At 36.1% G+C, this 14,546-nt stretch overlaps 1 protein-coding gene across 1 annotated transcript; it reads right to left on the bottom strand.

The window, feature by feature from the left end:
- Window positions 1-2,056: 2,056 nt before the first annotated feature.
- LOC120415223 (phenoloxidase-activating factor 2-like) lies at window positions 2,057-14,463 on the bottom strand. The gene is made up of 5 exons (XM_052709185.1): window positions 14,124-14,463; window positions 3,222-3,304; window positions 2,984-3,162; window positions 2,724-2,929; window positions 2,057-2,659 (listed from the first exon to the last, which is right to left on the bottom strand). Exons 1-5 carry the CDS (start codon window positions 14,190-14,192, stop codon window positions 2,120-2,122), a joined length of 1,077 nt encoding a protein of 358 aa, XP_052565145.1. The 5' UTR covers window positions 14,193-14,463; the 3' UTR covers window positions 2,057-2,119.
- Window positions 14,464-14,546: the final 83 nt, after the last annotated feature.

Raw genomic sequence — 14,546 nt, 5'->3', positions numbered from 1 at the left:
AGGAACTTGAGGCGTTGCATTAACCGGGAAGAACTTCCCGGATGCTTTCTTCGGACTGGCTGCGCTTGTGTTCGATTAGATTAGATTAGATTAGGTACAGCAGTGTCACAATTATTCGTTTCCTAAAAACATCTAACAGTTTTTTTTTATTTCCATATGTTTCTTTATCATTTTTCGTCTTGAAATTGTTTAAAAACCATTTCTAATAGTTGAGAAACTGTATAATTTTATAAGACAGTATTGGTATTGGTACACCAGTATTGGTTCAGCGAAACCTCTTTTTACGCGGTGCGTTACGTTTTTATAATTTATCGATTTCTCTGGTGCACATCAACCAAAGCTTTTGCACCCAGTTTTTTGTTATATACATTTTAGTATCTTCAAAACTACGGGAACTATCAATATAGTTTTGTATTCATCCCCTAAGCTACTATTTCCATAATGATTTACAACAAAATTTGTCAATTTTTATAATCAAATTATTTTAGGATTGGGTCCGTACAACAATTTTAGAATAAGAAGACAACAACTTCCTTCGTTGCTGTGCACCCTTAATAGCAAATTTTAGGTTTTGTTCAGATCTGCAAAACGCTTTTTAAAGCTTGCAAAAAAAAGTATGGTTCAAAAGTAATCGACGAAATAAAAAGCGTAACGCCACCGCGTTTCTCTGTGTACCAATTTCTTCTCAAGGTGCTTTCCGATATTCAACGTCATTGAAAATAAGTTTTTATTTTTGTTTGGATGTTTTTAAATAACAGTTCAGAATCAAATATCCAAAGCATCAAATGTTATTAAAATTGATTATCCGAAGCTTTCCATGTGAGTAAAACATTATAAGCAATTACGAATTTTGTTTTCAGGTAGCGATTGGTGAGATGTCACTTGCTCACTGAATCAGTCATTCTACAGCTCACCGTTTCACTGTATTATTTGATCATAGACACCTTTACTCATTCATTCACACGCTCTTACAGACACACGTGCTCACCTACTGACCCATTCACATACTGACTCGTCCAATTAAGAGAACCTTCGTTCTCAGGTTCTCTAGTCCAATTGCACACTCACTTGCTCAGACACTCTATCACTCACTTGCTCACTGAATCATACACTCACTCGCACACTGAATCACTAACTGACTCGCTCACTGACTCATTTGCTACACCCAACTGGCAGTCGCATGATTGTGATGCATGGCGGCATGAAAGTATATCAGAATCTGCATGAAATCTGTCCTCATGCATTTTTTGCGATATAGGAGTATGACATTTTTGCCCGTTACCGACAATTATCGACATTACCGACGGCTTTTTGGTTGTATTTCACAAAAAAAAAAACACTTAGCAGAACGAGGATTGAACCACCAACTTCTTGGTTATTGATCCGACACGCTACCACCGCGCCATGGACACTTGATGAAAAGTGAGTTAAAGAGCACCAACATATGCTTCTCTTTGGAGTGTTGCTCGGGGACGGGCCAGCATTATATGTGTTGGTGAGAACTGCAGATCGCTGAAATTTTTACACGCGGGCAAAAATTATCTACGGGCTTGCTGCAAAAAATGTTATAAAATAAGACATTTTCTGCAGCAAATCCAATGTTGCAGAATTTGAGATATATTTTTCCTTTGGGTGTAGTACATTCACTCGCTCACTCCTTCATTTACTCATACATAAGCTCATACCTTCATTCACTCATTTGCTCATATACTCTTTCATTTTCTCTCATTTCACTCACTCTCTTAATCGCTGACTTTCTTACTAACACAATCGAAATAGAGACCATCCATAAACCACGTGAACACCTTGGGGGGGGGGGGGGTATGTTCAGCGATTGTCCACGCTCCTGAAAAAAAATTTTTTTTTATGGAAATGAGAGAGAGAGAAGGTCAGAGTTTTAAAATAAGTGTCAACGTAGTTTATGGATGGTCCCGTAACGGAAATACCAAGCCTGTTTGTTTAGTACCAACATTTATTTTTATACTATCTTAAAATTAGGGCAGCGAATGACCAAGAAGGTTTAAGCTGCCAGAAATAAATGAATTAATTATTTATTTTCTGCCAATGATAATCAATCTCTTACTAAATTACTAATACAACACATCACAGACGCTCTCGTTCACAGCAAATACTCCGGGACGTTCCGAAGTTTCTCTTCGATCCAGCCACTAAACATGGCCACATTCGTGTACGCGGCCGGAATATTTTTCAACCCACATCCGACGCCCCAGGCCACGATTCCAACCTGGTGGTAAACCCTGCCGGAGGCATCCGGACAAGCCAGGGCCGCTCCACCGTCTCCGGTGCACGCGTCGACACCGTCATGCCCTCCCGCACAGATGTAACTTTCGTCCAGTGCAAATGCGGGTCCCAGCCTCGTGGTTCGGAGGGCGTCCTGGCACTGGTAACGGTCCACAATCGGCAGCTGGACCCGCTTCATGATGTTGATTTGGCTGGTGTCCCCAAAGTGGATCTTGCCCCAACCTCCGGTTACGCAGTTTCCTTGACCATAGGAGAAGTTTGGCGGGGGAAGGCATATCAACTGGACGTTTTCGAGCAATTCAAATGGTTGGTTCAGAACCAATAGGGCTATGTTGTTTTCAAATTGGGAGTTGGCATTATACTGTTCATGAGATATGATATTGCTAACGATTGCTTCCTGAAATTTTAAGTAATTCAAGCTGAATTTTGTGGAAATGTTTATTGTGATAAATAATTCTTACTTGAACAGGAAACATTTCATTTTCTTTGTTGGAGTCCCATTCACCGGCACGTACAACCAGCTCTGCGCCGTTGGTTTTGGACATTACATGTGCCGCTGTCAAGGCTACTCCAGGTTTAATTAAAGAAGCTGTGCCAACGGAAACGTACTTTGGCTCATCAAACAACACTTCCTTTGAAAGAATCATCAGCGTCCAAGGAAGTTCACCTACAAATTATTAAAACATTTTAAAAAGATATTTCCGGAAACAAATCCTCATACCATATTGAGACTCTGCGAGTGTACTTTCCGTGATCCGAAAGCCAATACCGTTGGCGTTTCTTTTGCCACATGTTAGTTTTGAAACCTTTTCCGGTTTATTTACAGGCTTGTTTATTACATTATAGGATGAGTTTGGACAGCAAACTTCGAAAATTTGATTGCATTCATTTTCTCCGAATCTAAGTGGAAATTTTAATATTAATTGTTTGTTGAACCTGCTTGACAAACAAGATCATACCTTAAATCAACCAATGGAGTTTCTTTCTTTGAACTTTTTTTGGTTGCGTCGCACGAGATTGCCACACATGTTCCGTCGCAAGCCTGAAAAGCTCACAAACCAATTATTAAGGTGAAGCACGAGAGTGGCGTGCGGCTAAAAATTGAAAATGCTTCGAAGTGCTCTGTGTGTGTGCGTGCGCGAGCGCGCACGACGGCCCTACCAAGAGAATGCTAAAAACAGGAAAGTAGATTTGCGTCGCGTCGCTCTGCGGCCCCTGCGTCGTTGCGCTGATGGGTGTTAGGGAATATTTGGCTAAGATGTGCAACGGTCAATGTTGAACAGGGGTCATTCATAAAATAAGTGTAATGTCTTTACAGCAGGGTAGCCTCCTCGGGAAAACAGGGAAACCAGAGGAGAAATCGAGAATTTGATATTACCGGGAGAAAATATTAGTTGAAGTAAGTTGAAAATTCATTGAAGCTAAAAGGATGACACTAGTGATTGGTACTAGCAGGAGTGGCCGACAGCTATAAGTCAACTTCGTTTTTTAGATTAAAATTAGTCAAACTTCTTATAAATGAACTCAATATGTTTTTCTTCACTGTAAGAAAATTATTCTAGTTATTATTTATGTGTAATTCACGTTCACTATTTTCCTGATGACACCGTGAGTGACTTTGGCGATCGTTCACGCTCCATGCAAACAATATTATTTTTGTGAAGGAGGGGTAGGGGGTTTGAAATTTCCAAAATAATTGCCCACGTGGTTTATAGATGGTCCGAATAAGAGCCGGATTATTTTCATCGCATTGCTGATAACTCATCAGGATCAACTCGGATCTTATTGCACCCTCCGACAAAGAATTTCCTACAAGTATCATACTTAGGCGAGACCAGCTCTACCTACCAGCAAAATCTTGAAGCGATGTTTTCCCCATACATTTTTGCAATTACTGATAGATAATGATCAATAAAGCCATGAGAACCAAATTGCATATTTTTTACAAATAATCAGAAATAAGTTTTGTTTTTATTTTAAGATAGTCTGGAATAATAAGTACTTCTTCCAAGTTGACAATATAATCAAGATTGATCATGACTTCTATTGGCAAAAAATCACTTTTATACAAAAAATCACTTTTAGGTGGACACAACACAAAAACAATAATTGAATTTTTGTTGGTTTTAAATTTGATTCTTCATCTGAAAAATAAGTTAAAAAAAATGTTACTATATTTTACACATTTCCATAATAATAAGGAATTGGGAAACAATCGCAGTACTTCTAAATTATTTTGTACCATCTTATGTATAACTCAAAAGATGACATTTTCAGTGATAAAAAGCCTAAAAATGACAATTTATATCTTGAGTCTGCAAAAAACAATAGCTTGAGATGAAAAATCTCAAAATTTATGAATTTATTTATTTGAAAAGTATTTTGATACTCAGGCCAGTTTAAGAACATATTAATTTGATGTAAAGATTGTCCATGTAATTTTTATTTCGACTTCATAGTATTTTTTTTATTTGGCTAAAATTTTGTCTTTGAGTAGTTCTCTACGATTTCGCAAATTTTTCACGATTTTCAAATTTTCAACTTTGTCTATCATTCCCTATATCAAAAGTAGCCATTTTTCATAAAAAGTTCTATAATAAAAGTCTACATATGCTGTATCTTTTTTTAGGGGCAAGCTAGCACCATACTCTCTTCGGGAAAGTTTTAAAGCACTTCTGGAGTAACCAAATACGATTTTATAAATATAAAATAAAAATATAAAAAAAAGTTTTCCCATACAAATTCCCATAGAAAATTGAACCGCTTTGCTCAGAATGAGGACTAAACTAATCGTTACCAAACTTTGGGGAGTTGTTTAGTACCAAAAAGGAACTGAAAAATTGCTGTGCTCACTTAATTTGGACAACTTTATTTGTTTTCTATACAACCATATTTCACCCTAATGGGTATACATTTTTGATTTCTTTCGTTTTTATCATTTAAAAAATACTTGTTGAAAGAAAAGGATATCTAAAACTAAATGGTTTTGAAAGACTGAGATTATTTTTACAATTTTCATTTTAGGATTTTGCAAACTTTGTGAAATTCTTTAAATTTTATTTCTTCTAAAAAAATTCTTCTATTTTTTTTCTTTCAATAAAAATAAATTAAAAATTTTAAAATAAAGCATTGATTTTGAAAAGGTAATAAATATATATAAAAAAAATTGCGTTGGGTTCGTATAAGTCCAAGGAAGGTTCTTACGCCAAAAAATTACAACTTTGGCCACTCTGGAACCGATTCCGGGAAATCTGCAGATTGTATGGGAAAAGTTACGTAAAATCAAATTTTGATCACAGGAGGCTGAATGAGAAAAAAAAGTTAAAAACGTAAACAAACGAAAAAAGGAAGAACGAAGTTTATCGGGTAAGGCTTGTTTTAGATAAAATTTCTTATTCCATAGTTTAGACCATAGGATCATATGACCATAGGACCGATAGAAACTAATTGTTCAATTTACAAAGCTTAGAAATTTCCTCAACAAATTGAGCATGAGAGCATGAGCATGAGAACCTCAACAAATTGTATGTTTTCTCGATTGCAAATTAGATTTTGCTTTGAAAAATTAGTATTTGTATTTTTTGTTCAGATTTCGATATTCCCAAAAAAAAACTCGATTTTTTAAAATCATGTCTCCTAAACAAGATTTTGTTAAGTACTTTAGTGAAATTTTGATATGGTCCATAAACCACGTTGACACTTTTTTGCAAATCTCAACCTCCCCCCACCCCCTTTGTGGACGATTGTCCTTTCAAAAAATCTTTTTTGTATCGAGTGTGGACAATCGCCATACACCCCGCCACTAAGTGTTCACGTTGTTTATGGATGGTCCCCAAAGTGCACAATTTTTAGGTAACTTTTTTGAAAATAGTCTCAGTCATTCATTCTTTAAAATTAGTACCCATGTTTGCCCACTTTTGAAAAAAAATATTTTTGAAAAGGTGGGAAAATTCTCAATATTTTGCTTTTTTGAACTTTGTTGATACGACCCTTAGGCTTCATCCATAAAGTACGTCACGATAAAATCGGCCACGCTTTTCCTATACCTATAACATGAAATGTCACACTTGCTAGTGAGAAAAAGAGAAATTAAAAATCAACAAAAAATGTTTTACCGTGTATAATTTTTATTCACTGTAGTCCTTATCCATACCTACAACTTTGCCAAAGGCACCAAATCGATCAAAAAGGTCGTTCAAAAGATACATAATTTTCATACATCATTTTTGTATGGACAGCTGTCAAATTTGTATGGAAAATTATACGGACAAACTAATGATTATGAATACAAAGAGACGAGTTGTTCCTTTCGTCTCTTTGTATTCATAGTAATGCAATCTGCTAAAACGCTCAACCAAACCACAAACTAATAATGCAAAATGGCTTCTCTGGGCATACCGAAGGCACCTAAAAAGTTTTAGCCGGATTAAAAAATACAAAAAATAAAATTAGAAAACGACCGATTTCGCAGAGAATTGCTCATTTGCGAATTCAAAGAGAACCACAACATTGTCATAAGAAGCAATTTAGCATCATACGTTTTTTCACATAAGCCTCAATACAATTTTGCGGCGAAGTCATATAAAGTGGGTACGTAAATATATGAAAATTTGTATCTTGAGATGGACCAACTCATACAGAAGTTGCCCCGACCCCTCTTCGATTTGCGTGAAACATTGTCCTAAGGGTTTTTTTTCCTGATCACGAATCCTAGGTCCGTTTTTGATATCTCGTGACGGAGGGGCGGTACAACCCCTTCAATTTTTGAACATGCGAAAAAATACATGTTTTTCAATAATTTGCAGCCTGAAAAGGTGATGAGATGGAAATTTGGTGTCATTGTGACTTTTATGTAAAATTGGGGCGTATTTGATGGCGTACTCAGAATTCCGAAAAAAGGCCAATCCATTCTTCGTAACTCAACTGTAAATTTTTTTGAACACGTCATTTTAAGGAAAATTTAATGTTCTTTTCGAATCTACATTAACCCACAACAGTCATTTTTTCATTTAGAGCAAAAAATTTCATTTTATAATTTCGTGTTTTTGTAACTTTCAAGTGTTATTTTTTAGAGTGTTACATTGTGTTACAAAGCTGTAGAGCAAGCAATTACAAAAAAAAAATATTTATAAACATAAGGAGTTTTCTTGTGATCATCACGAGTTATCGTGATTTTACGAAAAAAAAAGTTTTGAAAATGTTCGAAAATCTAGTGAACTACCATCGGAAGATTTTTTTGTAAAAATGTGTAATTTTACATCAGGAACTGGTAAATTTTTCCACAAGGTTATGTTGAATTTATTTTTTTTTAACTTATTACTAAACATTCCAACACGTAAGCCTCCAAAAAAGTCGGAACGGAAACTTGGATCTCGGCCATTGCTCAACCAATTGATACGATTCTTTTTCCAGAAAATTCTTTGTATGTCTAGATGAGTTCCAACTTGTTTTTAATCTCTACAAAACAGTTGGAGCGATGCTTTCGTTGCAGAAATTACAGATTTGTTCGAATCGAGTTCTACAAAATTTTGAAAATGGTTTTTTTAATTTGGTGATTTTTATGTAGTCAAACTCCGATTTTTTTTAAATCAAGAAAGGTTAACTCGGTTCATTTTGCACCTCTCGACAGAGTTGTAGGAAATTGAATTTCAATCACCCATAAAAGAAAGCAGCCCTACCAAAATCAAATGGTAGAATAAACCGTTCGTTCAATGCAATAGTTCATACCATTTGGTGGATTATATTGGCAAATGACCATCTCATATTCATCGAACCTTTGTAGCTGATGTTGCAAAGGCGCGAAAATGAACCCATAAGAATAATACTCTCGCCAATCTTAGGATTTATTCGCTGTGTCCCTTCACAGAACCATTGTACTACCAGATCGTTATCCTTGTAGAGGAATGGCGTTTTTATTTTTAGACCACGTTTCCCATATTTCCTCAAACCAACTACTTTATCGTCTTCATTTTGCTGGGCGAGATATGGCACCGTCGATTTTTAGACGATGACTCCAGCATTTTTTCTCTTTTGCACTTCGATGTATTGCCATCTCACTATAGAGTTATCCGTCTGCGCGGAAATGGTCATTTATGAGCCTAATAACTTTTAAGCAAAATATTATAAAAATATGGAAAGTTTTTTTAAGTTTAACGAAGAACTTCAAATTGCCTTAGCGTTCTCGATTGCGAGATCCCTACTCGAAACTAGGTGTCCGAAGGCTTGATTGTTGAGGCAATTGCAAACCTCTTTTTACACCTTAGCTTCCATCCACCCCGGGATTCGAACTGACGACCTTAGTATTGTGAGTCCAAATGCCTACCAGCGACTCCACCGAGGCAGGACCCAGGGAGACGACTTCTACACCTGGACTGAGCTAACGACCTAACCTCTAAGTTAGAGCTGGCCAACATTTACTTCCCGTCCGACGGAAGGCGTGATCACACAAATCTCGTCTCAAAAAATGCCACCGGGACCTTCTAGGATCGAACCCAGGCTGACTGGGTGAGAGGCTACCACGCTTACCCCTACACTGCGGGTCCCGGCATAACGAAGATCATACACACATTAACAAAATCATGGTAATATTACATATGGGAAGGGATACATCTTTTATGTCAGAAAAAAATGTGTAAATTTACCTCTGAAAATGTGCATTGTATCCGAATGGCTGGTGAAATTTCACTTTTTCAGTCAAAATTGAGGTAAAATTTAATAATAATAGAAGTAATATTCAACCTTCCAAATTTACACAAGGTTTTATTGTGTAGTTCCAAGAATTGGTAAGAATCGGACAGTTATTGCACATTCCACATGTAAAAAACTGAAACAATTGCTTTTCTCTATAAATTTTGAAGAATTTTCCCATATAAACTTCAAGCGATTAGAGGGAGGGGTTCCCATGGTCATGATGAGCTCAAATCTGTAATCTAGTCTAGCGATCTTTGATTTCAAGAGGAAGCCCGGATTTCGACCACCCTAGTGTACAAGAATCACACTTGACAAAGTTGGGTTAGAATTGCGCTACCTGCAGGCAAAATCCTGAAGCGAGGTTTTTTCCCAAACATTTTCTCAATTTTTTATTTACAAACATCAACTCTCAACAGCGACCCCTAAAAATCTTAAAACTGTTTTATTTTTGCCAAAGAATTGGAATAAGGGAGTGTCCTCAGAAAAATAAAACACTTTGGATTATCAAATCACAAAATATTTTTGTTTCGTTATTTTATAATGGATTTTTGAACTCAAATATGACCCCAAAAATGTGAATTATGATTTCAGTAACGAAATGTAAAAAAAATAATGCAAAAGCTTTAGGTGATTGATAATTAACAAAAGTTGATAAATCAGAAAGAAAATATTGCTAAAAATGGGAGTTGCAATAATCAGAGGTAGATTAAATTGTGTATTACCAAAAACATGATGAGATTTTTAAAAAGAGTAAATACATCTTTTGTGTGATTTGTGCCATATAAATAAGAATGAAAATGGTGTAAGAGATTCAGATTGTCGACGCTCTGCATAAGTTAAAGAGATTAGCTGTGAGCAAGTTCAGAACAAAATATTTCTAAGCGGGATTGATTTGCGAACATTTTCACGATAGGACTCATCCAGAACATTCGTTAGGTGGGACAAACAAACAGACAAGCTTGCCGTAAATTATATAATTTTTGGAGCAAAACAGTCAGTCCCCGGCAAAAAAGATATGCGTCGCACCTCGCGACGCCCGAGACGCCATTTGATTTTGCCGGGGCCGATTTTTCGAAAAAATGTTAAACTTTGAAGGTCCGTACCGAGCTCCAAGGTGCTCCAAACTTCAATGTTATATACCGTAAACCGGGGTGACTTTGATAGGATTTCAATTTGTTTTTAGAATATTTTCCAACAGATAAGATTTTTCTCAAGATTATTATTTTTAAAACATGTACTGGGGTAGGCCACACAAAGTCCATGCACTATTTTGGAAAAAAGTTTTTTCAATAGTGTTTAGAAAAATAGTTACGTTGAAAATTCTTAGTTTAAATTCCGGGTGACTTTGATAGTCATAGTTTTTCTTGTTAAAATCATATTTAAGATGTTCAAACTTTATTTGTACGTTAAATGTACCATCACTAAAGTAGCTGATATAGTTTGTAAGAAAAAAAATCAATGTTTATGTTAAGTTAACTAAGTTTATAAGGTTTTTAACAAAATACATATAAATTTTAGGTAAAATTGTTAAAAAGTCGAAATTTCGCCTGAAATTTGTTAAAACTAGTTTTGTTAGTAAAATTATCGATTTATATTGCATTTTATACTGAATTCGAAGCACGAATCACAAGTTTTCACATTTTACATGAAATTTGTTCAACTGAAATTGCCTATAAATTTGGAGATTTTTTTTAATTGTGTTTCAAAAACACATATTATTTATTATTTACAAACTTATTTAACCTTCTCCTAGTGGAAAATTGTCCAAAGAATCCGAAAATGCATTCAGTTTTCCGATTAAAAATCATGTTCATTGAGAAAATCATGACACTTCGAGAAGTTTAAAATAATGACTTCCATCAACATTTTCTTAACTATAGTTAACTAACTTTATAATCCTTTCAAAAATTTATGAAAAGTTCTTCTTGAGGTACTTCGAACACTTCTCTACCACGGTCAGTATGTTTCTGAACCATTCCTTAGGGACCATCCATAAACCACGTGGACACTTTTTTGGGAATCTGTTACCCCCCCCCCCCCCTCGTGGACAATTGTCCATACAAAAAAAAAACTTTTTTGTATGGATCGTGGACAATCGCCATACCCCCCCCCCCCCCCCTAAAGTGTCCACGTGGTTTATGGATGGTCCCTTACGTATTTTAATTGTACTCTTAATTTTACGGGAAAATCGCAAACCTATCAAAGTCACCCCGGCTATCAAAGTTACCCCGTTTTACGGTATACCAAAAGATGCGCAGGGATCCGACCTACACGCCAGTGATGTTTTTGATAAACGAATTTGTGGCCAAAGTGCCTCAAAAATAGACATAGCGCCAGCTCCTGTTACGTCCAATCAAGCTCATATTTGGGATTTGGGCTAAGTATGCCCACCGGAACGAAGCCCTGAATGGCCGCCAAAAAGTCATTTTTGTTACATCCTATTACCTACACACGCAAAATTACTCTACTGTATTTTGTTTTAGTATTCCTGTTATACAATTACTATCTTCTTGATTTTGCTTTCAACCTCGTCATAAGATTTTTTTTTACTAAAAGAGTTTTTATGTGTTCCACTAATAATTAACAAAACAAACGTTGGGTATTTTTCATATACCCTAAATGGGATACATTTGGTATGAGACGCAATCATTTAGAAATTTATAAAATAAATAAAGATCCCTAATGTTGTCGGGACCGTGGTGTAGGAGTAAGCGTGGTTGCCTCTCACCCAATCGGCCTGGGTTCGATCCCAGAAGGTCCCGGTGGCATTTTTCGAGACGAGATTTGTCTGATCAAGCCTTCCGTCGGACGGGAAGTAAATGTTGGCCCCTAACCTAAAGGTTAGGTCGTTAGCTCAGTCCAGGTGTAGGAGTCGTCTCCCTGGGTCCTGTCTCGGTGGAGTCGCTGGTAGGCAGTTGGACTCACAATCCAAAGGTCGTCAGTTCGAATACGGGGTGGATGGATGCTAAGGTGTAATGTTATGAGAGAGAGATTCGAACAAGCTCGTCATACAATATGGTATTGTAAAGCGTTCATTTTTAACAACTTTTAGAATATTGAAAAATTTCCAAAAATAATGGTAAAACACTTTGAAGCACTTTGAAAAAATATCTCTGATAAAATCGTTTTTGTACTAAAACATCTCAAACTTATTTATTTATTATTCCAATGATGATAGTTGGTGAAAAATAATTATTGAAGAAGTTTCTGCTAAATCTCAAAAAGTTTTGATGCCTTATTTTACAAATTATAGTAAAAAACATTGAAAATATGGTAATTTTGGAAACAACTCGGAACTGCTAGGAGCCGTTTTGCCGAGCATTTTTCTAAAAAAAAGCGGTGGGCGCTCTAAAATTCTTTGTGTAAATATGGGTATCCGGCGCCGTCACTCCGTGCCATATTTTCATACACTTAGGAGCCCAGGGTGGCGAAGTCCTTGTAGATAAAAGTACCTAGTCTTCATGCAATTTTGGCCGCTGTCCTTATACGAATCTCATGTGAAAACTTAAAAATTGAAAATCTCTTGATTTTTTTTTGTTGAATTGACATGTATTTCCGTCGCGTACTTGATGTTGGCACATCACTATTATTTCAAGTGATGAATAGTTTATTCAGAAGAGAGCAAACAAGTTACTATCACAAACTTTGCAAAATATTTTTAATGTAGTTAGAATTGCAAATTGTATGGAAGAGCTAAATCATAAAAAATGCCAAGAGAACAAATTCCCCCCCAGGTCCAATAATTATTTTCTACCTGACTCTGAATGCTGGATTGTTCTAACAATTTTCTAAAACTTTGCTGAAGGCATCCAATCAATCTGAAAATTTCTTTTCAAGATTTTTGATTTTCAAATTTTTACATGAAATTCAAGACAACGACCAAAATTGAATGAAAACTTGTAGGGGCAATCCAAACATGCAAAAAAAAGAACTTTGGTCATAGAGAAGGCTCGAAATTTTTATTAGCTAAATATATAATACATAGGTGAAATTCATTTCTGACTTTCGGAGAGGATTGCTAATAACTTATAGGCAAAAAGACCAAATATTTTTTTTTTTTTTGAAAAAATGCTCGGCAAATCGGCTCCGAGTAGTTCCGAGTTGTTTCCAAAATTACCATATTTTCAATGTTTTTTTCTATAATTTGTAAAATAAGACATCAAAAATTTTTTAGATTTAGCAGAATTTTCTTCAATAATTATTTTTCACCAACTATCATTATTGGAATGATAAATAAATAAGTTTAAAGATGTTTTAGAACAAAAAACGATTTTATCAGAGATATTTTGTCTAAAGTGCTGTAACTTTTTGCCATTATTTTTGGGATTTTTAAATGTTCTAAAAGTTGTTCAAAAAGATAAATTACACAACTTTGTCGAAGAGACCAAAGCTCTACGACCCTCTTGTAAAAAGTTAGTTTTCAGCGCCACCTATGCGGTGAAGTTCGGAACTAAAAATTGGTGCCAAAAGATGCGCACTACTAATACGAGCAACTTTGCCAAAGACACCAAAATTCCCAAAAATATTCCCGAGAAGATATTCATTTATTGCGTAAAATTTCGATTATTCCCCTCTGTGCCCCGTGTGTAGAAGAACGATGGTGCAGCAGCGAACGAGAAACAATGACAAAGCAACCAGGCAAAACCATTTTTGCCACGCGGCTAGCAGTTATCACCGTTATGTCGGTTTCTCCTTTTTTTCGTACGTCCACTGCTGCACGTTCTGTCGCGTGGTCTGTTGGCGGCTGCGAGTTTTTCAAAAATATTTTTTTCATGCGTTTAGTGCTCCAATATTTTTCGAGAAAAATATCAATGTTATGGTATCATAAGAATCGTAAGAACTTGCTCTTTCCTATCATGTTTTCCTATTTGCAAAAAAGTGACCCCAGTCAGAGTTATAGCGGTGGGAACAAACCAAAACGGGGGCAGACGGTCTACGAAGTTTTCACAAATCGACTCATTGTGAATTCACATTTTGATGAAATTTAAAAGTAGTTAATCCATCTGAAAATTCAGAATGTCTTCTTGATCCCTATGGTTTAACATTTTCCAAAATTCAATTTTGAACGCTTCTACCAGCCCACAAGAAAAAAAAAATTTGGACTACGCTCTGCCACTCTGGACCTCCACGTTAAGACAATATTTTTTTTTAAAGAAACCGTATCAACTTACCAGAGATTCGTGCACCAAGAACCCACAAGCCACTAACAGCACAGCTGAAACTATGATCCTGCTGGTCATTTTTCACTGTAACAATTCGCCGCTTCCAAACCCAAGGGAGGTGTGTCCGTTTTAGGCGTTTCCAGCCAACTACAACATTTCCTGGTCCCACAGTTGACTGGTAAACTTTTCGAGCTGTTCTCGAACTTTCGGAAGCTTGCGGCCGAGAGCCCGCCCAAAACCTGTTATGTTACGGATGGATCACGTAAGGCACACCAGGACTTTAACTAAACCGTATAGTGCAAAATTTAGCCTGAGAAGATGTTACCACTTATAAACACAAAGCCGGTTTCCCCGGAATTTCCAGTGTCTAAAAGTTGAACATAAAACGATGCTGGATTAAATGGGCACAATTTTTGAATAAATCTGTTGCAA

The sequence above is a fragment of the Culex pipiens genome, chromosome 2 (genome assembly GCF_016801865.2).
Source record: "Culex pipiens pallens isolate TS chromosome 2, TS_CPP_V2, whole genome shotgun sequence".
Lineage (NCBI taxonomy): Eukaryota > Metazoa > Arthropoda > Insecta > Diptera > Culicidae > Culex > Culex pipiens.
This window is presented reverse-complemented; position numbering and strand designations above follow the sequence as displayed.